The following is a 25662-nucleotide window of genomic DNA, read 5'->3' on the forward strand; positions in this document are numbered from 1 at the left end:
AATACTCCTATTGTCTTGCCCGTTGGGCACTTAGTTTCTTTTTGGGAGAATCCTGGCCTGTTTCTTTGAGTAAGCTTTTGTTCATTTGCTGTAATATCTCCATGTAGTTTGGTGTTAAATTTTCTTAACTGTCCTATGAGGCAGATCGGGACAGCCTGTTATAAACCTCAGCTGGAGCAGCAATGCAGAGTTGTTTCTTTATTCATTCGTTGGCGGGCATCTCTAGTTTAAGCTCACTGAAGTCTGTATTTTACATATAGTCCTAATATCTCTTTGTGTCATATGACATGTAGATTTGAGTAACTCAATATCATGGTAACTATTGTAACCATTTTCTGATTGATAGCTGAGATGAAAAGTGAAAGTGTCATTGTACTTGTTTAAAAGGTTGCTTTTTGGGATTCTTTGTGTAAGGTATGTGGTACTTTGGTACAAATATGTGCACTCTTCAAATTATTATTATACATTATTGTGTAAATTTGGCGAACATTCAGAACACTTCTAATCCATATCTTATGGTATCAGAAACTGGGGAGAAAATGGCCTGCCTCCTAATTTCATAATACCTTGATATGACCTTGCGACAGGGCACCAGAGGCACAGTGGTTAGCACTGCTGTCACACAGCGCCAAGACCTGGGTGCAGTTCCAACCTTGGGTCACTGTCTGTGTGGAGTCTCCACGTTCTTCACATGTCTGCATGGGTTTCCTCCGAGTGCTCTGGTTTTCTTCCAAAGCCTAAAGACATGCAGGTTAGGTGGATTTGCCATGCTAATTGTCCCTTTATTGTCCCAAGATGTGTAGATTAAGTGAATTAGCCATAGCAAATGTGTGGTGGTACAGGGATAAGGCAAAGGGTAGGATTGGGTAAAATGCTCTGTCAGTGAATCTCTATGCAGACTTGAGGGGCCGAATGGCCTCATTCTGCATTGTAGAAATTCTATGATTTTTACAGTATCCTTCCAGCAAGTGTGTTGGCGAGGGACCCATAGAATTCTATCTTCACAGAATTCATAGAATCCCTACAGTGCAGAAGGAAGCCATTTGGTCCATTGAATCTGCACTGACCACAATCCCATCCATGCCCTATTCCCATAGCCCCACACATTTACCCTGCTAATCCCCTGACACTAGGGTCAATTTAGCATGGTCAATCAACTAACCCACACACCTTTTCACTGTGGGAGGAAACTGGAGCACCCAGAGGAAACTTATGCAGACAACTTATGCAAACTCCACATGGACAGTGACCTGAGAATTGAATTTGGGTCCATGGTGCTGTGAGGCAGCAATGCTACCCACTGTGCCACTATGCCACCCCTTCAGTCGGTGTCCTGGCTGCAATTTTACAAAGGATGCTGAAGGTCAAGCTGCCTGCCCCGGTTTTAATTGAGGCCGCTTTGCACCTCATATAGTTTTTAGACTGGCGGAAATAAGAGAAAGACTATGTTAGCCTGCTTGGTCTTCTAACGGTAAGTGTATGGGTGCCCAATGGTATCCAATGGACCCCTTTCCCACTTGGAATTGCACCACCTCAACCGCCCCCCATCCCACCCCAGTCAGTGAAAGCCACTGCTCCCCAAGATTGTTTTTATGCAGTATTACAATGGGTGGCCAATTAAGGCCTATCCTGCATGTAAAGTGCCTGCCAATTTGGTTTCTGTGTGGGTGGGAATGCATCAGAATTGGGGACATTTAAAATGGAGGAAACAGCTTCCTGAAGGCTGCCAGGAGTTTTGGAGAAGATTGAGAGCACATGTGGCTGAAGACTGCTCTGTGCGGTTACTGTGTGATGGTAGAATGCTCTGTGTGGGTGCTGTGTAGGTGAAGACTGCACTCTTGGGCACTGTGTAGCTGAAGACTGCTCTGTGTGGATGCCCTGTGGCTGAAGACTGCTCTTTGTGGGTGCTGTGTATCTGAAGACTACTCTGGCTGAAGACTGTTCTGTGTGGGTGCTCTGTGACTGAAGACTGCTCTGTGTGGGTGTTCTGTGGCTGAAGACTTCTGTGTAGGTGAAGACTGCTCTGCTGTCTGTGGGTGCCATGTAGGTGTAGATTGTTCTCTGTGGGTGCTATGTGACTGAAGACTGCTTTCCAGAAATGTCATCATGTCATCAGTGCTAAAGACCATGGATGGCAAGACTTGTGGGCTAAATGCCCCCACCATCCCATTTTACAAATGAGTGCCTGTCTGTGCTGGTCAAGGAGGTCAGTGCCAGGATCAATATCCTGATGCCAGGGACAAGAAGAGAAGGTCTGGGCTGAGGTGCCTGCGAGTTGAGTGGGCATTACGCTGAGCACTGCACCTGGCTTCAGTGCTGCAACAAGTTAGAACATAGAATACAGAACAGTACAGGCCCTTCAGCCCTCAATGTTGTGCCGAGCTATGTCTAAATCCAAGATCAAGCTGTCCCACTCCCTATAATTCTGGTGTGTTCCATGTGCCTATCCAATAACTGCTTGAAAGTTCCTAAAGTGTCCGACTCTGTTATCACAGCAGGCAGTGTATTCCACACCCCAACCACTCTGTGAGTGAAGAATCTACCTCGGACATCCCTTCTATATCTCCCAGCATGAACCTTATAGTTATGACCCCTAGTAACAGCTACATTCACCCACGGAAATAGTCTCTGCACGTCCACTCTATCTATCCCCCTCATCATCTTATAAACCTCTATTAAGTCGCCTCTCATTCTCCTCCACTCTAAAGAGAAAAGCCCCACCTCCCTCAACCTTTCCTCATAAGACCTACCCTCTAAACCAGGCAGCATCCTGATAAATCTCCTCTGCACTCTCTCCAATGCTTCCACATCCTTTTTGTAGTGAGATGACCAGAACTGAACACAATATTCCAAATGTGGTCTCACCAACATCCAGTATAGTTGCAGCATAACCCCAGGCTCTTAAACTCAAACCCCCTGTTAATGAATGCTAACACACTATAAGCCTTCTTCACAGCTCTATCCACTTGAGTGGCAACCTTCAGAGATCTGTGGAAATGAACCCCAAGATCTCTCTGCTCCTCCACATTCCTCAGAACCGTGCCGTTGACCCTGTAATCTGCATTCAAGTTTGTCCTCCAAAATGAATCACCTTGCACTTATCAGGGTTAAACTTCATCTGCCACTTTTCGGCCCAGCTCTGCATCCTATCAATGTCTCTTTGCAGCCTGCAAGAGCCCTCCACCTCATTCACTCCTCCACCAATCTTGGTGTCATCAGCAAATTTACTAACCCACCCTTCAGCCCCCTCCTCCAAGTCATTGATTAAATCACAAATAGCAGAGGACCCAGCACTGATCCCTGTGGTACCGCTGGTAACTGGCCTCCAGTCTGAAAATTTTCTTTCCATCACCACCCTCTGACTTCTGTGAGACAGCTAGTTTCTTATCCAATCGGCCATATTTTCTTTTATCCCACACCTCCTTATCTTCGTTATGAGCCTATCATGGGGACCCTCATCAAACACCTTACTAAAATCCATCAACTGCTCTACTTTTGTCTACACACTTACCACCTCAAAGAATTCAGTCAAATTTGTGAGGCAGGACTTAGCTCTCACGAAACCATGCTGACTATTCCGGATTAAACTGCACCTTTCCAAGTGATCATAAATCCTATCTCTCAGGACCCTTTCCATTAACTTACCGACCACTGGCCTTTAATTACCGGGGTCATTCCTATTTCCTTTCTTGAAGAGAGGAACAACGTTCATCACTCTCCAGTCCCCTGGCACAATCCCCATGGACAGTGAGGACCCAAAGATCAAAGCTAAAGGCTCTGCAATCTCATCCCTTGCCTCCCAGAGTATCCTAGGATGTATCCCATCTGGCCCAGGGGACTTATCCACCCTCAGGTTTTCCAAAATTGCTAATATATCTTCCCTCAGAACATCTACCCCCTCCATCTTATCAGCCTATATCACACATCCTCAAAAATGTGGCCCCTCTCCTTAGTGAACACTGAAGAAAAGTATTCATTTAATGCCTCACCTATCTCTTCTGACTCCACGCACAAGTTCCCACTCCTTGACTGACCCTAACCTTACCCTCGTCATTCTTTTATTTCTCACATAAGAGTAAAAAGCCTTGGGGTTTTCCTTTATCTTTTCGTGCCCCCTCCTAGCTCTGCTAAGCCCTTGCTTTAACTCATTCCTAGCTACCTTGTAACCATCAAGCGACCCAACTGAACCTTGTTTTTTCATCCTTACATATGCTTCCTTTTCCCTCTTAACAAGACATTCAACCTCCTTTGTGAATCATGGTTCCCTCATTCAGCCATTTCCTCCCTGCCTGCCAGAGACTTATCTATCAAGGACACGCAATATTTGTTCCCTGAAAAAGCTCCACTTTTTGTTTGTGCCCATACCTGACAATTTCTGCTCCCATCTTATGCTCCCTAATTCTTGCCTAATCACATCATAATTACCCCGCCCCTATTATAAACCTTGCCCTGCCGTGTGACCCTATCCCTCTCCATTGTAATAATTAAGGACACCGAATTATGGTCACTATCTCCAAAGCACTATCCCACAAACAAATCTAACACTTGGCTGGTTCATTACCCAGTACCAAGTTCACCAGTCCTCTGTGGTAAGTGCAGATGTGGCATGAACCTTCCACAGAAGTCCGAAATGTTCAAAGCAACGCCTCAAATTCTGAAGAATAACCAATAATAAACTCATCACAAGGAAACTGATGCTGCTCTGGGGGCCTTTATCCCTCCTGATTGCCCTTAAGCTGAGTTAAAAATAACCGGAACAAGTAAAATTGATGCAGATTGAGCTTTTAATAGCCTTAATTGGCCCTTTAACTGTGAGTGAGCACGCATCCGATTTGCACAAGTGCCCACTGATCTCAAAATTGTGCTTGTGTGTGATGGCATCAGGAAATGCTCCTGATGTCTTTTAGTGAGATTTTACTCTGATCTTGGTCAGACACACGTCCAGTTCAGATACATAAAGTTCTGGCCCTGGTGTAGATGGATGGCCTTCTCCAGCCAATTAATACTTCATAGAGAGTTAATTGATAGCAGGGTAGTCAGAATGGGTTCCCCACTGACTGTTTCCGTTGCATGTGATATGTGTTTGAGATGCTTGAATGATGAAGAAAGACAAAATTATCCACTTTGTCTGATTTTGATCTTTTTTTGAACATATCCTTCACTTTCACCGATTTTTCTCCTGAACAGCCCACTATAGTTACGATTTAGGGGTTTTTAACACAAAGTGTATTAGAATATTGAAGGTAAAAGCTATTTGACAGATGCTGTGGGTCAGGATAATGAGGCACATAAGGAGTGGTCTCTTGGTGCTAGGTAAAACATCTATGTGATTGTCAAGAGTTAATAAGACAAAATATTCTATAACCTGCTTTCAAATCAGTGGTTTACTGCGTTGAGATGTTTAGCCCATTGTATCTATTTTGTGAAAATGTTTAAATTGTTTTTTGAATGAGTGCATAAATTAGCATAATATTTTATTATCTGTTCAGCTTAGTGTGATTCTTGATGTTGCATGAGATTGTGTGGATCATTTAGTTCTATGATTGTCCTATTCAGCTTCTCTGCTTTGCTTACAATATTATTGGTTTGAAATTTAATTAGTTTTATTTTTATAAGTTTGTAAATGTTGTATAATATTTTTCTTTTGACTAGTAATATGGAGAGAAAATTTAATAGCGTATTTTCCTTGGTTAGGTGGTTTATTTCACTGCCACAATTCCTTACCTGCTTATACTTATGCTGATTATTCGAGGAGCCACTTTGGAAGGAGCCAGGAATGGAATTGAGTACTTTATTGGAAGGCAAACAGATTTCTCAAAATTGGCTCAAGCTGAGGTAAACATGCTATCTGCTTCTATTGATTTCACCCACACTTTTTCAAAGAATGATTCATTTTTATATATTTTTCTGTGCCTTTTGTTTCATTTTTAAGTTATAATCTGTATGTTTCTGTCAATTGAATTTACCTTTGAAGTTAAGTTTTTATTTGAAGCCCAGTCCTAGGTGCTTAAGTTTCCTTTTACAGGTTCTGTTCCCTTCATTATCTACATATGTTGATCATAGTTTTATAATACATTATTAAGTGCTTCAGATTTAATGTTAAATTTGATGCTGTTATTTGTTTGACCAATTGAGTGACGAGTTAAATCCATCTATAAGTTGTTAACTGAATCTTTTGGTCCTATTTTACTGCCAGTTGCGAATTTAATCTGTTGGCAATATATGTGGATTTTAAATAATTATTAAATTTCAACCGATGTCATGGATAGGGATGATGTGATTGTCATCCTAAAGTGATTATTTGGAAAAGCACATCAACCGTCAATTTGCATTTAACTTGCAAATAAGGACACTTTTATAAAAATGAATCTGATATGAATTTTTATTTTGATGGAATTATTTATGGTCTGTGGTGATTTTGATGGAGCAAAGATAATCCCTAGCTTGTAATTGCTTCTCTGTCTTCTTGCTGTTCATTTTTGTTGTCTCCCCCACTCTCGCTCACTTCACCTGTGCCCCACTATGCCTAGGTGGTCCAACTCCAGGAACTCAAATATGCATGTGTAAACCCCTACATTTTCATCCTTCTTTATTCTTTCTACTTTTTCTTAGCATCACTTTCCTGTTGTTTCTGCTCTCTTTTATGTTGACACCAATCACTCTAGAGGAGAATGACATTTTTAAAAATCTTTTTTAATCACTACTTTGATATTTTCTTTTATGCCCAGGTTTTTGCAAACAAGATACATAAGGTTAAAGATGAGTTTTGGAATCTGTTGAAATAGGTTTGTTTGGTGACTAAAGCAACACACAAAGATAGTGCATTTAGAGAAAGTGATGAGAAAAAGGTGATTGGAAGAGAAAGTGTGACCCGAGATTTCAGACTGAAGCATCTGATCTGGGATGAAAGTATAATCTGGAGAGACTGTGAATGACAGCTTATGGAGTCAGGGGTTTGGCATTGTCTGTGTGCTGAGGTTAAACATCTGCAGAGAACTGTGGGGAGAGAAACTGGGGCAAAAAAACAACCAAGTGTACTTTCCTGGCAGGTTTGAAAGCAGGATCAGGCAGGTTGATTTACCAGGATGTGACTACCCCATTGTACTTGGGGTGGGCTGATGCCTGTGATCATGGTTTTCCTGTGCAAGGGTAGAGAAAGCAATGAGGGTAATCCATGAGGTTAAAATCCATGAGGACCTCCCTGATCCTCGCACGTTAGGCGTAGACTAAAATCATGAATAGGTCACTGAGATAGTAGGACGGCGGCGCGGGCTCGTTGGGCCGAAGGGCCTGTTTCCTGTGCTGTGTTGTTCTTTGTTCTTTGTTCTTTGTAAACTGAGGCTTGATGCAATTTTTTAAAGCCATCTCGGCCTTTTGGCTAAGAGGAAGCTCAGATCAAGCCCGGGAGAGAGTATAATGCCTCATCCTGTCAGCTTGGATCTTGTTTGATCAAGCCTAAGATGGAATGTATATCTTGTCTTTGATTTGATTTATTATTGTTACATGTACTAATATACAATGAAAAGTATTCTTTCTTGCACACTATATAGACAAAACATACCGTTCATAGAGAAGGAAACTTGAGTGCAGACTGTAGTGTTACAGTCATAACTAGGGTGTAGAGAAAGATCAACTTAATGCAAGGTAAGTCCATTTAAAAGTCTGACAGCAGCAGGGAAGAAGCTGTTCTTGAGTCGGTTGGTACGTGACCTAGACTTTTGTATCTTTCTCCAGAAGGAAGAAGGTGGAAGAGAGAATGTCCGGGGTGCATGGAATCCTTAATTATGCTGGCTGCTTTGCCAAGGCAGCAGGAAATGTAGACAGAGTCAATGGTGTTTGTCTCTCATGTGGGAACTCTCATTGGACTTAATTGGCTTTTTTGATTTGGAATAAAGTACCAAAAGGTATAGGAAAAAATGACAGGTAACATTGGAGGAGAAACAGCTAGAAGAGAGTGGATCAAAGGCCTGGAAGCAGATGCGTGTGTCCGACTTTCTCTCTATTTTTCTGTTATTTGTTTTTATTAGAATACTGTGCAGCTGCTCCAGTTAAGCAATTGTACCACATTTAAAAGTATGCTGAAAGCAAGAATATTTAGGCTTTCTGCTTTGACTATTTTCAATAATGAAAGGCTACAAAGAATTATCTTACTGTTTAATTGAGAGAACAATGATCAGAAGAAGTTTCAGTCAGGATGATTTAACTTAAAATTAATCTGTTCTTTACTTATACATTGTAAAATAATTTGTCCTGTTATACAGGAAAGAGTACGGCTAAGTTGTTCCAATTCTAATTTACTGTATCTTGCATTCATTAGGTTTGGAAAGATGCTGCAACACAAATATTCTATTCCATCACAGCGGCCTTCGGGGCCATAACAACACTATCATCATACAATACATTCAACAATGACTGTTACAAAGATGCCATCATTGTCTCTGTTATTAATTGTGGTTCAAGTCTGTTTGCTGGACTTGCTACTTTCGCTATCCTTGGGCATATGGCTCATCTACAGGATAAATCTATTCACGACATTGTGGAGTCAGGTAGCTTTTAGAATCAGCATTCTGGGAAGGGGGTGAATTTCTATAAGGGTTCTCTTATTTGATTGCTGTAACTGCAGCAGGAAACGCGTGGAAATTTTTTGGTACATTAAGTGTTAAACTTTAATCTTTTATCCTTGTTTTGTACTGAACCATCAGATTCTGTGAAGGTCTCTGTCATGCCACATATTATTTTGAACCTACTGCTATGGAGACATTCTTCCTGAGAGTAGCACCCCAGCAGTGCTTGACGCAAATACAGTGCACAGTAGGGTATGGATAGAGACGAATGATAGAAATCTCTGCTCCAATAGCTCTGAAGTTTTTCATGTGTTATCTGCAGGGCCTCTTATTGTGCCTGATTGAAAAAATGCAATGTAAATTCATGGTGTTTGCTGTGTTTGTGCGATTAACACAACCTGGTACTTGCTTATCAATCAACCTCTGAACAGGCTGTACATTCTTGTGCATCTCTTTAGCTCCAACCACGGTTTTCTTTGCCACTTTAACAGACCCCACTGGCTTACCCTGTTTTAACACATCTGTTTTCCCAGGGCTTTTCTTAAGCCACCAAAACTGTGATTTTGTGTGTTTTATTACAACAAAAACGTCTAAGATTTTGTATTCAAAAACAGAAAATGCTAGAAAAACGCAGCAAGTGTGAAAAGAGAATAGACCCAACTTTTCAGGATGACACTTGGTCTGTTTTTGTTTAAGATTCCAGCATCCACAGTATTTTGCCTTTATTTAAGGTTTCTTATTTCTCTTCTACATTCATAAGTTTCTTTTTTAACCTGACGTAAACTACCGTTACTATCATCAATGAGACGTGTTTTTCCTTGACAACCTGAGGATTTCCCCTTTCATCACTTCCTATCCTTCATAGATTGAATTTGATGTTAGAAGCCAAACCTTGATGTGTGAATCAATTCAAACTCATCTGCAATCATTAAAATTTGCTGCTATTCTCGCACTTTTACTCTTTTTTGCTCTTCCACCATTTCAAGTTGAAATGTTCTTTTCAGTTTCTGAAGTTCTAATACTCTCTCTATTCAGAGGTTGGTTGATAAGCAAGTGCCAGATCTCTTTTATGAGTTTATTTGCGTGGGTGATGTTTACTAATGTGTATAAGGAAGAATAGGTAAAGCAGCTCTGATCTTAATGGGATAAGGGTATTGGGATAAAGGAATTTTATTTTTACTTTCTGCAATTAGTGATGCACCTAATGACTTAACTAAATTCATTCCTTTGAAGTCATTTTTGATTAAGGAGAAATTGGTGTGTCAGTGTTCTGAGACTACGTTATTGGATTATGTGTCAAACTTTAAGCTAAGGCTGGTGAATTGGCTAGATAGCATTCAAAGGTGGCACAGCATGTGATTGAAAAAAGAAGTGGACAAGAGATCAAAAGTTTGTAGTTTTGTCAATGGCGAGAAAGTTTTAGTATTATTACCGATGGTAGGTGAACAATTAAAAAGAAGTTTTTGTGGGCCATTGTATCAAAAGAAAATTAAGTGAGATTAATTATTTGACAAGAACACTAGATAGAAGGAAAACTCAGTGTGTCATGTTAAGATGCTCAAATGGCATTTTGATAGGGAAGGAACGCAGAAGAAGGATGTGTTAGTTGTTAAAACTCAGTGAAGAAACAAATCCAGATGATTCAGAATTTGACATTAGGTTGGACAATGAGGAAGTAATCAGTTATTACAATCACGTAGAGATATATGTGGAAACAAACTGGGTAGTACCAAAGTAATTGTGCATGATGTACATGTAGAAAATGCTTTCCAATTAAGGAATATCCATATCAAATTCATCCACTCGAGTTGGCATAGGTTCAGAAGGAGAAGTGGATGTTTGTTCAGTCTGAGATGTAGCAGCCAAAAATCTTGATCAAAATATCATGAAGGGCTGGTGAATAGTTATAAATCTCAATTAACGAAAACATGAATGGAGGCAGATGAGTTCAACGTAATACTGGTGAAGGCAGAGAAGGAAAACCAGTTAATGGAAGGTGACGTGAATAAGGAAATTCAGCTGGCATGGAGACTAACAAGAAAAAAAATGACTGAATTGAAGTCTGTTCCTGAGTTATTGAAAGTAACTGATCATAAACTGCAGGACTGTCAACAGCAGCCTGAAAGATCACAGACCTTGGGGCAGGTGCCTTTGGGCCTCCAGGACTGGCAGAGTCAGGTGATGCTGGAGCTTGTCCAGCTACCTGGCGTGCCATGGAGTATCCCTGGGAGGGGAAAGAGCTCAAGGCCATGCTGGGGCCTTCCAGCCAGGAGATCCCGGACATTCCAAAACGTTCCAGTTTTCCCCCCACCCCCTCCCTTCCTCACACCGAGGCATTTCAGGGCCAGCTAGATGAACAGAGTGGCACAGAAACATCATCTTCAAGTCAGCCCCACCCCTGAGGCTGTCTTCATATGTGCGGAACTTGGCTATCAATCTCTGCTCAGCAACTCTGCGCTGTCATGTGTCAAGAAGGCCGCCTTGGAGAACGCTTACCCGAAGATCAGAGGCCGAATGACCATGACTGCTGAAGTATCCCCCAACAGGAAGAGAAAAGTCTTGCCTGGTGATTTGTCGAGCGGTGTTCATTCATCTGCTGTCATGGCATCTGCATGGTCTCCCCAACGTACCATGCCTCGGGACATCCTTTCCTGCAGCGTATCAGGTAGACAACGATGGCCGAATTGCAAGAGTATTTACTGTGTACCTGGTGGATGGTGTTCTCACTTGAGATCATGGCATCCGTGTTGATGATCCAGCACATCTTGCAGAGGTTGCTGTGGCAGGGTTGAGTGGTGTCGTGGTCAATGTTCTCCTGAAGGCTGGGTATTTTGCTGCAGACAATGGTCTGTTTGAGGTTGTGCGGTTGTTTGAAGGCAAAAAGTGGGGGTATGGGGATTGCCTTGGCGAGATGTTCGTCTTCGTCAATGACATGTTGAAACCTCCAGAGGAGATGTCGTAGCTTCTCTGCTCTGGGGAAGTATACCGTGTCCCGTGTTTGTCTTCTAAGGAGGTCAGTGCGGATTTTCACAGTAGCGTGTCGGAATTGTCAGTCAATGAGTCGAGCTCCGTATCCTGTTCTTATGAGGGTATCTTTCAGCGAGCGTCCGGAGGTGTCTGTTGCGATCCTCCTCGTCTGAGCAGATTCTGTATATGTGGAGGGCTTGTCCATAGGGGATGGCTTCTTTAGTGTGTTTAGGGTAGAAGCTGGAGAAGTGGAGCATTGTGAGGTCATCCATGGGCTTGTGGTACAGTGAAGTGCTGAGGTGGCCATCCTTAATGGAAATGCGTGTGTCCAAGAAAGCAACTGATTCCGGAGATGAGTCCATGGTGAGTCGGGTAGGATGGAACTTGTTGATGTCATCATATAGTTGTTTCAGTGATTATTCACCATGAGTCCAAAGGAAGAAAATGTCATTGATGTATCTAGTGTATAGAATCGGTTGAAGGTCCTATGCAGAAAAAAAGTCTTGTTCGAATCTGTGCATGAAGATGTTGGCATATTGAGGTGCAAATTTGGTCCCCATGGCTGTTCTGTGTGTCTGGATGAAGAACTGGTTGTTGAAGGTGAAGATATTGTGGGCCAGGATGAAGCGGATGAATTGTAAAATTACAAACTGGCAGTTGTCAGCGTTGAGTACTGAGACAGTTGCAGCAATGCTATCGTTGTGGGGGATGCCGGTGTAGAATACCAAGACATCCATTGTGACGAAGAGTGTTCATGATTCAACTGCTCCATGTGTGCTAAGTTTCTGTGGGAAGTCCGTAGTGTCTGGACAAAAGCTCCTCGCATAGTGTCTCATTGTCGGATACGCCAGGACGGTCGGGTGTGTTTGTCTTGTGTATCTTCGGAAGGCAGTAGAGATCTCTAACACAGGGAGTATGTGGGATAAGAGTACGGAGGACGCTCTAAAGGTCCAGATCAAAGGTCTTAATCAGAATGTTGAGTTGACGGGTGTGTGTTCTTTGGTCGGATCTGCGGGTAACTGTCTATAGTGTTCCTCATTCAGTTGTTGGTACGTTTCTTTGCGGTAATCCGTTCTATTCAGTATGACGATGGCCCCTCTTTTGTCTGCTGGTTTGATGACAATATTGCGGTTGGTCTTGAGAGCATGGATGGCGTTGTATTGTGCTTGGGTGATGTTCAGGGTTGTCTGGTAAGTGCAGCTGATGATTTTGGTGTTGATGCACCTCCTGATGGCTTGGGCATACATGTCAAGTCAAGGGCAGCGGCCTTCAGGAGGAGTCCAATTCTGCTCTTTCCTCTTTGGTTGCTGCACTGCGAATTTCTCTGGCTGTTCTGGTTTGTTTGCTGTCTCATTGAGTTTTTTTGTTGGCCCCAGGATTTGTGGAAGAACTCCCACAGCCTCATTCACCTGATGAATTCCTCTGTGTCTGCTGTGAGACTGATGGGGTCTATTTTGGTGGTGGGGCAAAAATTGAGCCCTCAGCTGAGAACTTCGATTTCATCTAATTGAAATGTGTAGTCCGACAAGTTGACAATGGACTTCCCTGCAGTGGTACTGTTTTCTACTGTGGTACTGGGGGAGGCTTGGTTGCTGCTGGTGATGATGCTGAGTTTCTCAAGTTTCCTGTTCTTGGTGTGCATGTAGATTGTGTAGTTCCTTTGTCTCGCCTGCTTGGCAGAGTTTCGCAGTTGGTCTGCGTCCTGAGCGCAAGTTGAGAATATGGATTTGATCTTGGTTTCTAGGATGCGGCATTTGATGTAGAGCTGGTATATGAGGTGGTTGAGGACTGAGAGAGAGGTGCAACGGCAAAGTCTCTCAGCATAGTCTGTGTTGTAGTGACCTGAGTGGATTTGTGTTCTGTAGTCCTTTTGGTGACTTGTCTGCTTTCTTGCCTCTTTGTAGAAACTTGATGTTTGTGTCGATATGTGCGATCTTCTTGGAGATCAGAACTCTCATTCACCTGACGAAGGAGCAGCGCTCCGAAAGCTAGTGGCATTTGCTACCAGATAAACTTGTTGGACTTTAACCTGGTTTTGTGAGACTTCTTACTATGTTTCCTGTTACCACAGTACAGAAAGGATATTGTAGCTTTTGTAAGGATAGAGAATGACACAATCAGAATAAAAGGATGATTGGACGATTATGAGGAGAAATTAACATAGAAATAGAAACAGGAGTAGACCTTTTGACCCTTCAAACCTGATCTGCTATTCATTTTGATCAGGCTGATCATCAAATGCAATATCCTGATCCTGTCTTCCTCCCATATCCCTTAGTCCTTTTAGTCCTGAGAGCTACATTTCATTTTTTTTCTCAAAATTGCTCAACATTTTGGCCTTAACCACTTTCTGTGGTAATGAATTCCACAGATTCACCACTCTTTGGGCAAAGAAATTTCTCCTCATCTCAGTCATAAGAGGTTTATCCCTTATCCTTAAACTATGAAGTTATGTAAATTGAGCATGTTTTCATCAGAAAAGAGAAGGTTGCGATGTGATAAAACTCATGGAGTCAGAAAATGTAGACCATGGCAAGGTATTTCACCTTTACTGGAGAAGCACAATTTAAGAACACTGCCTCCACTTGAATGGGAGTAAATTAACTTGGGGAAAAGGTTGTGACACCTATTTTTGGTGTTTTAACATAGCCGCTAAATTATAATAATACTTTTGAGCATGGTGTTGAATACATGACAGCATTCAACACTATACTCGAAAGTATACTTCATCTTAACTGGACTTTTAAAGGGTCAGTCCAAAGATGGAATTTGGAAATGATTTGCATAGTGGCAACATAGAAGATATCTTGGGAAGCTCAAAGGCTACATCTTGCTTTATGTATTTCTAGAGAAAGTGTGGGATCTGAGAAATGCTCTGCATTGGTGGTCAGAGGATAAAACCTAATGCTGCCCCAAAGTAGGCATGTCTGGATGCGACCTTGGAGGCCAACATTTTTTCCTAGTTTCAGTTCGGGAAGCTCATTAATAATTCATTACCCTCAGTCTTCTGCCTTGTCAATCACTCTTCTTGTCCACTTTCCAATTACATCCATTATTCTCTTTCCCCATCCTCTCACCTTTGCCAGTCATCTGGTCCTTAAGCAATTTTATATTCGATTTTGCCAATTGTACTGCAAAAGTTGAATAAACAATTTTTTTATTCATTCAATCGTGGGACATAGTCATTGTTGTCTAACCAGAATTTATTACCCGTCCTGAGTTGCCCTTGAGAAGGTGGTGGTGAACTGCTTTCTTGAATCGCTGCAGTTCATGTGCTGTCGGCTGACCCACAATGCCATTAGGCAGGGAATTTGAGGATTTTGACCCAGCAACTGCGAAGGAATGACAATATTTTTCCAAGTCAAGATGGTGAGTGATTTGGAGGAGAACTTGTAGCTGATGATGTATGTGCCGTCCTTGTCTATATAGATGGAAGTGATCATGGGTTTGGAAGGTGCTGTCTAAGGAAACTTGGAGATTGTGTGCTGTCCAGCCACTTATAGATCTGATCTTTCCCCATTACAGGAAGTGTAGAGCACTAGGAAGACTGAATAAGGTGGAGTTGACTCTCGACAGATTTCTCGGTTAACAACTGCATAGGAAGAATTTCTTCATGACATTTCATCATCATGGTCATTGAAAATGAAGGATCTCAAGCTACTTGCCCAGGCAGTTAAATATATAGCAACCCACATGTCACAGACCATTTAGACATTGATGTGTAGAGTAGAACAACGGAACTGGGGCAGATAGCTCACCACCACCACCTCCCCCCTCTGAAGCAAAGTTGAAAGTTGATTGAAGCCAGCCTGCTCCACGCTGGCTCGTTCCATAACTTGGCTAAATAGAGATTGAATGAGACTTCTCCCTCTCACGAGGAAGAAAGTCCTCCCCTCAGGAGTTGCTGGCCAGTCTAATTGTCTGGCGGCTCTGTCAGTCCTAGCAATGCCAAAGGCACATTAGTGGGTGCTAATAGAAGAAGGGCTATGGATCCGTGGGGGCGGGCAAATCCAAGGTCTTGAGCAGGGAGTGTTTGGATATTTAGGAACAGAGATGTAGAGGAGGAGGTTTAAGGCTGTGGGCAAATGGAAGAAAGGGGGAGTTCTAACTGAGTGGGAAGGGTGAAATAACTCCTCAGAATCAAGTGTCCCTTCACCAGATTCCCTCTATTTACAATCCCAGTTCCATTTCTAGAGTGCTTCAGATAGAAAGTCAGAATCAAGAGTGCCAGTGGATCTGACACTCCATACTTATTTATAGATGAGGCTCTCTAATTGGGCAGGCAATTATGACCTCAACCAGGGAGCTCATACTTCAAGAGGCCAACCTTATGGGCCTCATTAAAGACATCAAATCCGCCCAACCATCTTGTGGGTCTCTTGCAACATTTCAGCGCTGGATCTGGATTCTCCAGCTCAGCATTCAATGTGGGAGGAGTGAGTCTCACAGGCGCCCATCTCTTACAACATGAGCACTGGAGTTCTGGCTCACTCCTTTCCTTTGGTGAAGAGAAGCAGCTGCGGTTTAGTCCGCACTGTTCATTTCGGTCTCCTAGGTCCTAACTATGGCCGGTCTGGAAGGACTCTGCTGGGTATAGTTGACTCCAGGATAAATTGTGATTTTGAGGCACGCACCTGATCCGGATGTTTTTTTTTCAGGATGGCCTCACCCACACACATTTTGTAGGATACAGACTCCATTCTAAAGTCCACCATTCCTGGTAACAAGGAGGACAATTGGCATAATTTTTCACCCAAACTTTTTCACCAGCCTCCAATTCTTAGCTACTATTGTTGTGGCCTTTGCTTTAGGCTTCTTGTTGCTTTTCAAGATGGGAGTACTTTCTTTCTGCTATGGCCAAGGTCCAAGGAATGCTCAAAAGTATATGCGTTTGGGCATTCCTTTCCATTTAACCATCTGTATGCTAATTTGCCTGATGCAGTACAGAGATGCATCACAGGTTAGCAATTACTCTTTTCTAGGATCGTAATGAGCTAAAACATTCAACGATGGCAGCTGTTGCTTTATTCTCTTAAAAGTCAAGTCTTGACAGATGGACCATTCCCAAGCTTGACCTTTGTTTTAGAAGAATCAAGATGGAAGTTTGGTATAAATTTTCCATAGCACATCACGAGCCTTAGAAACAGCCATAACTCCTGGATAGACATGGGAGCTGGGGAATTTTTATCATCTGCATTTGATCCTTCAAAGGACAAATTTCTCCGCTTTGTAGCCCACATCGTAGAATCATAGAAACCCTACAGTACAGAAAGAGGCCATTCGGCCCATCAAGTCTACACCGAACACAATCCCACCTAGGCCCTATCCCCATATCCCTACATATTTTACCCACTAATCCCTCTAACCTATGCGTCTCAGGACACTAAGGGGCAATTTTAGCATGGCCAATCAACCTAACCCGCACATCTTCGGACTATAGGAGGAAACCAGAGCACCTGGAGGAAACACAAACAGACACGAGGAGAATATGCAAACTCCACACAGACAGTGACCCGAGCTGGGAATCGAACCCAGGTCCCTGGAGCTGTGAAGAAGCAATGCTAACCACTGCAATACGGTGCAGCCCACAGTCCTTGATACTCCAAGATAGGTCCTCGAAGTACCAGGAGAATGCATTTTTCTCTTCCTAGCCACATGCTAGCTCTCAAAAAATGATTAAGAACTTCCTCCAGGTTCTGTAGGTGTTCCACCTTTGTTTATGTTTATTTATTTATTATTTATTACTGACACAAGTAGGCTTACATTAACAGTGCAATGAAGTTACTCTGAAAATCCCCTAGTCAGTGCATTTCGGCGCCTGTTCGGGTACACTGAAGGAGAGAATTTAGCGTAGCCAATGCACCTAACCAGCACTTCTTTCTGATTGTCGAAGTAAACCGGAGCACTTAGCAGAAACCCACACAGACATAGGGAGAATATGCAGATTCCACATAGACGGTGACCGAAACCAGGAATCGAAGCCAGGTCCTGGAGCTGTGAGGCAGCAGCGCTTAATCACTGTGCCACCCCCGTGATGAGAAAATCAATCAGATAAATGGCCTCACGAGGTAAACCTTGTAAAATATTCTCCGTTGTTTCTGGAAGATTGAGTAGGCTAATGATACCTCAGAAGGTAACCTTGCATATTGATAGAGGCCTTCTGGAATAATGGTGGAATATTTCTGAGAATATTCATCCCGCTGCAACTACAAATGAGCATGATTCATATTTAATTTTGAGAAGTAGAATCCTCTTGCCAACTTTGCATATAAATCCTCGATCCAGGGAATCAGATATTTGTCCATTTGTGAATAATGATTTATCCTTTGTTTAAGGTCCCTGCAAAGACAGACTGAACCATCTGGTTTTAAAGTAGGCTCATTCTGTGAACTGGACTAATTTTGATATCTTTTCATTCCAGTCTTCTAATTTCAGAGGTCAGGAGATGAGTTGCTTGCTACAGAATTCCCAGTCTCTCACTGGCTCTTGTAGCCACAGTTTTTATTTAGTTGTATTCATTCATGAGATTTGGGCCTCACTGTTGGGCCAGCATGTATTCCCCATTTCTTAAAAACCCTTGGGAAAGCTGGCCTAGTTAGGTTTCAAGTTAATGGGCATTCCAAGATGTTGATGGTGGGAGAGTTCAGTGGCAATGGCATTGAATGACATGGGGGAATAATAAGTTGCTCTTGTTGAAATAATTGGCTGGTCCTTGTGTGTCACAAATATTACTTGCTACTTATTAACCTTGAATGATGCCTAGACTTTGCTACATGTGGCCACGTTATCTGAAGGGTCACAAATATTAGTGAACATTATGTGGTCATCAGCCAACATCCCACTTCTCATGATGGAGGGAAGGTAATTGATGGAGCAGCTGAAAATGGTTGTGTCAAGGACACTACCCTGAAAAACTCCTGCAGCAGTGTCCGGGACAGAGGTAATTGATCCCCAGCAACCACTGCCATTTTCCTTCGTGTTAAGTATGACTAACAAGTGAAGAGTTCCCCCCCCTCTCCAATCAAATTCAATTATACTAAGATTCATTAACATCACACTCTGTCAAATACCAGCTTACTGTCAGGGGCAATTAATTTAATCTTACTTCTATAATTTAGCTCTTTTGTCTCTGTTTAGGCTAAGATTTAGAGCTGAGTCAAAAAAACAATTTCCTTTATTGCCACTTTCTGCCTGTTTATTTAAGGTAGCTGAAATTTCTCAATTTTATGCTTTGAATTTCTGTTTTTTACCATGCTATCTCATGCTGGCTAAAGATGCCAATTCCAACATAATCCTCCTCCCATAACTATGCCAGGGTCATCGGAATGTGCAAAATTTTATAGGTATCTTTGAGCCATCTGTTCCAAGAATCAAAAATGAAGCAGAGTAAGCAGTTTGAGAAATCTTGCTTTTCTTTCACATTTGGTGGTGAGAATTTCATTTTTTCTAACACTAGTATTCATTCACAATCTCATTAAGAAGCAAAAATATCATGCAGTGGATCATGAACATTTTGAAAGGCATGTATTCTGAGATTCTGTTGCAAGCAGGTTTTCAGTTAGTGCTGTAAAGTAAAGAAAGGTGCATCCCGACAAACACAATGCAAAAGTGGCTCATTGCAATAATGGCAGTAGTATTTGATTGAGAGAAAACTGGCAAGAAAATAGCAGAAATTAATCATCACTGATCTTTTTTTAAATTTCCACCAATTTTATTTATTTCCCTTTTCTGAAACTATTGAGTTTTTTACGGTATATATTTATTTGTTAGCAGTACCCATGTTTCCTAACTGGTCTTGCGTTAGATTAGTCTGTGACTGTTGGCTTAGCTTTTCAAATAGCAGACAACTGTGATCCAGTAATCGTCCAAAATCCACTCAGTCACATTGCCAACAGCTGTTCTCTGAGAATTGCAGTGACCAGCTACTATGGCACAGACAGGTGATCAAACTTGAGATTTTCCTGATATGTATGGCTCATCTATCAAGAGATAATCTTGATGAACTCTCAGGAAAGCAAGAACATTTATATTTTTCTAATTTCCTATCTATAGAGAAATGTAACTTTTTTTGTATTTATTTATTGTTGATGTTGCCTGAAATTTTGTTGTATAGCATACAAAGACTTCATAAATTTCTGATGAACTGACTTCTGTTTTAAGTAAATAATAAATGTTTACAGTCTCTCTGTCCTGACGGTTGTTAATACCTTTTTATCAATTTTATCTATGATTAGGTTTTGGTTTAATTTTTATCACCTACCCAAGTGCCATCGCACTCCTGCCAGTATCATCATTTTGGTCTGTAGTGTTTTTCTTCATGCTTATCACTCTGGGAATTGACAGTCAGTTTGCAATGATGGGTAAGAAAAATAATACCTTATCTTGATGAAAGAACTATACAATCAGTTTTCGTGAAGTAACTTTACTTAGTTGAACTACTTATTACTGCATGTATTGTCTTTAAATGTTCTCTATGGTCCACCTTTTAGTACCATGGTAATTATGATATTGGGAATTGAATAGATTTATCTCAGCATTGAATATTGTTACATTTTGACGCTAAAAGAGCAGTTGCGTAGCAAGTGCTGGAAAATTAGGGAATTCTAGCAATAACATTGCTCTCTATAATGTTTAATTTGCAGAAAAATGTCTCAAAGAACTTCGCAGAGAAAACATAAAAGTGAAGGGAGCAGCAAAAAAAGGATTTTTGAAAATGTACAAAAGAGCGTTTAAGCATTACATTTCCCAAGAACAGGAGCACACTTCTACACCTTGTTTTACGTATCCAGTGCTGCACCATAATTGGTGATGGAACCTTCAAGTCCATCAGTTCCATCTGAGAAATCCCCGCTCCCTAAATTGTGAATGGCTGCCTTTGCTCCTATTGTCTTTTTGACCAAACTTCATCACTTTCACATCATGGCTCAGATTCAATTCCTGTACCTGTTTATCTTTTCTTCTTTCCTGTCACATGCAAAGTGAACCTGAAAGTACAGCACTGAATAAAACGAAGATGTTTTTGTAGTGACCATGTTACCTCCAAGAATTTTGCAGTAGGCAGAAAGATAATTTTATGAATATTACCCACCACCAACATTTCTTCATCCAGTGATGTTGAGGAAGGTGCAAGAAAATTATTTCAAAGTGAACTATTGATGCTTTATCAAGGAGAAAAGGCAGCCATTCAGATTTAGGGAGGAGGAATTTCTTGGGTGGAATTGGGGCACATGAAGGTTCCATCACCAATTATGATGCAAAAGCAGCAAAACTTCCTCAACCGCAATTACTTTAGCATCAATAATCCAGCCTTTTTGCATGGTTTTTCACCATGTTTTCTGTCGATGGCCAGTAGGCCCAGTTTAGGATATCTATTTTCATAGAAATCATAGAAGCCTTACACTGCAGAAGGAGGTCGTTCGGCCCATCATGACTGCACTGACAACAGTCCCGCCCTATCACCATAACCCCATGGATTTACCCTATTAAGCCCTCTGACACAAGGATCAATATGGCATGACAAATCAACCTAAGCTGCTCATTTTTGGACAGTGGGAGGAAACGGGAGCACCCAGAGGAAAGCCACGTAGACACAGGAAGAAAGTGCAAACCCCACACAGACAGTGACCCAGGGCCGGAATTGAACCCATATCCCGGTGAGGCAGCAGTGCTAACCACTGTGTTACCTTGATGCCTGTTTGTACTGTTTCTGATTTGCTTTTAAACAATCTGTTGATGCATACCGTTAATTCATAATACAGCTTGAGATATTCAGAGTTTGATCATCAGTTATTCAAAACACATATCTGACCATCATAGCCATGTCCTCATGATTAAATGTATCAATGCTTGGCATGCAGATCTACTTCTTAGAATAACTTTAGTGTTCGTGATCTTGCCTTGCCATCGCACGGCATACATATATTGCTCAATTTTCACAGACAAAAAGCAGGATCATCAGAATAGCTGCCCTGTATTCTTTGAAGGTGATCTGCCAGCTGATGTTTTTATTGTCCCAGAAGAATTGTCAAAAGCTACACTAAGCTAGGCCTGAAGTTGTGAGATCTTCAATAGTGATGACAGATGGAGTATAATCATTATTTGGGACTGGTTTGAAGTGTGCCACCTGCTTTTTAAGACTGATTGCCTTGTCAAATTGCAGGCAAACTGTTGTAAGATGGTGCATGATTGTTGCAAATCATCCTGGGAATAGATCACAAGCATTGTAATCAACAAATTATAGTTCACAAAAAAAGTTCTTCCAGCAACTTTGGTCTACCTTGTAACCTCCTGACATTGAAATGCTGCTCGTCAAGTCATGATTCCGACCTTGACTGTGTGTAGTTGGAGAAAGAAATACTTCACAGCTAATGTGTATAGTGGAATTTCCCAGGACCCATCTAGATGTCTGCACAGTGACTGTACTCTGCACTCTCCAAATCTTTGCAGTGGCATAAATTATTTGCTATGTAGTCTTTGCACTTTTATAGTAACAATCTATCTTCTCAATGCAGGTTAGCATTGTAACTACATACAATCCAGTGCAATAAGGAATGATTGGGCAAAATGGATGATATGCATTGGAGTTTAGAAAAATGAGAGGTGATTTTATTGAAACATACAAGATTCTGAAAGGGCTTCTGAGGAGATGCTGAGAAGATATTTCTTCTCATGGGTGAATCTAGAACCAGGGGCACAGTTTAAAAATAAGTGATCTCCCACTCAAAACAGATGATGAGGAGTTTCTCCTCTGGCATTAGTCTTTGACATTCTTTTTCACAGACAGCAGTGGAGGCTCAGTCATTAAATATATTGAAGATTGAGTGAGATTTTTGATCTACTAAGGAGTCGAGGATTATAGGGCAGAAAGAGAGATGTTAAGGCCACAGTCAAATCAACCATGATCAGAGCAGGCTCAGGGGGTCAAATGACCCACTCCAGCTCCTTTTTTAAAATTTTATGTTCTGCATTTAGAAAGATCCAACAGTTACTGTTTTAAAGCCGATGGAGATATTGGATGTTTTTTGAATATGAAGTTAATATTTTGCAAACCTTTGCCTTGTAGGATAATTTTAATGTCCCAAATCACTTTTTTTTCGTAATACCAAATATGCAATATAACATATTTTGCCTTCTGCGTGCTTTAGTTTCTCATCGGAAAATAAAAGCAAGAGACTTTGAGAATGGTGGGAAATGCCACGTTTATTCTGGTATTAGTAGTAAAATCTGGCTTTATTGTACCTTGGAGAATTCCTGATATAAAGTTGAAAGTAAAGCTTTTTTATATTCTTTTATGTGATGTGAGCGTCACTGGCTCTTGAGAAGGTGGTGGTAAGCCAGCTTCTTGAACTGCTGCAAACCTTTGGTATAGGTACAACCACAGTGCTGTCAGAGAAAGTTTCAGAATTTTAACCCAGCAACAATTAAGAAAAAGTGATATGTTTCTTCAGCCTCCATCTCTAAGTTTGTACCTTCGCTATTCGGAGAGGCCAACATGGAGTCTGCTTCAAACTGAGGACTGGCAGTGGCCATTTCCAGGGCTGGCTCTGGCAAGGACTCCCTGGCCCTGAAATGGTCAAAGGGCAGAGGTTAATGAAAAAAATTCTAAGTGCTGAACAAGCAAGAAAAAGGGAAAGAATTGAGTACCCAATTCTGACTTTTACTCAGCGTGTTCATTTCAGCGCAATTCCAGATAGGCAATCTGCGAATGCGGCGGTAAAGGGGGAAATGGTAATAGAGTTCATTAATTCAATTGAAATACATGCAAGTGCATTTAAATTGCTGTTGCACCCATTTCAGGCACAAATCGGATCGCCGCCATTCCCGGGTTTCGGTGAAGTGGCCATCTGCGCAGGCGCAAATTGCGTTAATGGCCTAGCACCCGACCCTACCAGGTTTTCACACTCAAAAGTGGCATTCACAGCCCAGTGTGTATTACACGGGCTTTATTGTGCTCCATTGTTTAAGGTGCCCTCGTTCAGTTTCCATTTTCCCCAGCATGAAGTAAGGAATTTGCCTGGCACTAAAGTGTCGGGATCAATGTAGATCTTGGCCTTCGCTCCTATTTTTCCCAGCCCTTACTGAAAAATCCACATAATTTCATACAGTTTCCCCACTCCTAGTCTGAAAATCTCCAAGTGGTTGAGTTGAATTTGCTGGAGGCAATCTCTCCCCAGAATGCTTGGTCCATACCCATGTACAACAACGGGTGGGAGACAAGCTGATTGCTGTCTGTAAGTCATTGGACTACTCTAATGCCTTTTGATTTGTAAAGGTTCCCCATGTAGGTGGCTAGTCTGGCCTTTGTATCTTCCAACCTCAGGAGTTGGATGCCCAATTATAGGTCTGTTCCCCTAAAACAAAGACTGCAACTACTGTGTCCAACTCCATCATCATTTACTAGTATTTCCACCATTATCAGGGCAACGTGTTGTTACAATGCGATTCAATTGTAGTGTCCTTTTAGGAACATGTGATACCTGCATGCATGTTCAGGTATTAACCACGACTTTCTTCCTTGGGCACACGTTTTGTCTGTTCCTAGAGTATTGCTGTGGCTGTATCCTTTGACATTGTTTGCAGTAATCTGTCAACTGGCACCTTTCTGAAGTGCACACTGCCATTCCTGGACTGTCTGGTGGTGCCATGATGGTTCCTATATCGAATGGGACCCTTTAATGCCTGATTGACACACTCTCCATTGAGAACTGATTGCACAAAGCCCTACTCCTAGTTGGAAGACGTTGGGTGGAATTTTACGAGATTTTTTTCTAAGTGTCCAGCCAGCATGAAAACAGACGAGTTCCTAATCCATGTTTTGGGTGAGTTTTCACTCCCAATCTTATGAATTTAGGGATTGAAAAAACAAGCTAGACCATTCCTAGCCATTAGAGGCAGTGGGTAGGGCATAATTTGTTAGACAGCCTGCAGCTCAGATCGGAGCCACAAACTCTATGCGAAGAAACAGCTCAAAAGCAGCAGGTCTCCTTTCAGAACCTCCATCACCGGGCTCCATCAACACCCCCTTCCACACCCCGTTCCACCCCTGATTGCTGAGAGACATGACCCTCTCTCTTCTCTCCTGATCATCGCAGAGGCACAATTTCCCCATCAGCGCACTTGCAAGTGCGTGGATGAGCAAGGATTTGGGAGGTGATAGCACATTCACTGACTTTGGTGAGGAAGGAAGATTGGATATGGAGTAACGGGGGTGATCTTGTCATCATGCCCCACAAGCCGATTGGCAGGGTGAGTTGGTAAGATCGCATATGAGCTGAGAAACCAGGTTCGTACTGGATTAGTCGCCTCATGATCTTACCAGCATTGGATACCAGCGAGATCAGCCTATTTTGGACGTAAGGCTGAATACATTCATTTGAAGATCTTTAACATGTGTTTAGTGAGCCCGGGAATCAATCGTACAGGCCTCTGTGGCCTTACCAGGAGAGATTCTCTCCGGTGAGAATCTCAGCTGGTCCCCAGATGTGATGGCACCACCAGTAGAACTGGAAGGTTGGGGGCAAGGTGAAGAAAATAAATATTTGCAATATACCACAGTTTTCTTTCACTGTTGCGTTCTATTCAAAGAGGTCTGACTGCATTTCATTTTCTCTTGCCAAAGAGCATCCAGTCCTTGACTTCTCTAGGATTGAAGGCTTCCTTATGGTGTAGAACATGATTGGCGGTAGCCAAGTGGCTTTGCAGACACTATGGGTGGAACGTTACTGGCTTGCATCACCCATCAATGGCCGGAGCAAGCCGAGAAATCAGGATCTCGCACAATTTCTCGCCTCTCGTGATTTTACAAGACCTGGATTTCCACTGCAGCCAGCCTCTTGCTGGAAGTGGACGAGAAGCTGAATAATTTATTTAAATTCACTTAAATCTGTTTTACATCTACTCGTGAGCTCGGCACTCAATCATCAGGACGTGCTTGCCTTTATGATCCCTTTGGGAGAGGTTCTCTCCAGTGAGGAAAATACCTGCTCCCCATGAATAGGTTGACCTCACCAGTGGAACTGGAGGGCATTGAACTGGGAGGCCAAGGGCAAAGTGGGGCTGACCCTTGGGCAGTGTCAGACTGGCAGTGCAATTCTGGCTCTGTGGCACTGCCAGCCTGGCACCTGAGCAATGC

The 25662-nt window shown here is 42.1% G+C and overlaps 1 protein-coding gene across 1 annotated transcript in view; it reads left to right on the forward strand.

The window, feature by feature from the left end:
• Positions 1–25662, forward strand: part of LOC145354088 (sodium- and chloride-dependent neutral and basic amino acid transporter B(0+)-like) — a 99364-nt gene that overhangs the window by 33460 nt on the left and 40242 nt on the right. Inside the window, exons 7-9 of the mRNA XM_080205219.1 lie at positions 5695–5835; positions 8318–8546; positions 19766–19891. Coding sequence (XP_080061345.1) covers positions 5695–5835; positions 8318–8546; positions 19766–19891 — 496 coding nt within the window. The remainder of the gene's footprint in view (positions 1–5694; positions 5836–8317; positions 8547–19765; positions 19892–25662) is intronic.

The sequence above is a fragment of the Carcharhinus amblyrhynchos genome, chromosome 16 (assembly GCF_965287045.1).
Source record: "Carcharhinus amblyrhynchos chromosome 16, sCarAmb.v2.hapA, whole genome shotgun sequence".
In the NCBI taxonomy this organism is placed as follows: Eukaryota; Metazoa; Chordata; class Chondrichthyes; order Carcharhiniformes; family Carcharhinidae; genus Carcharhinus; species Carcharhinus amblyrhynchos.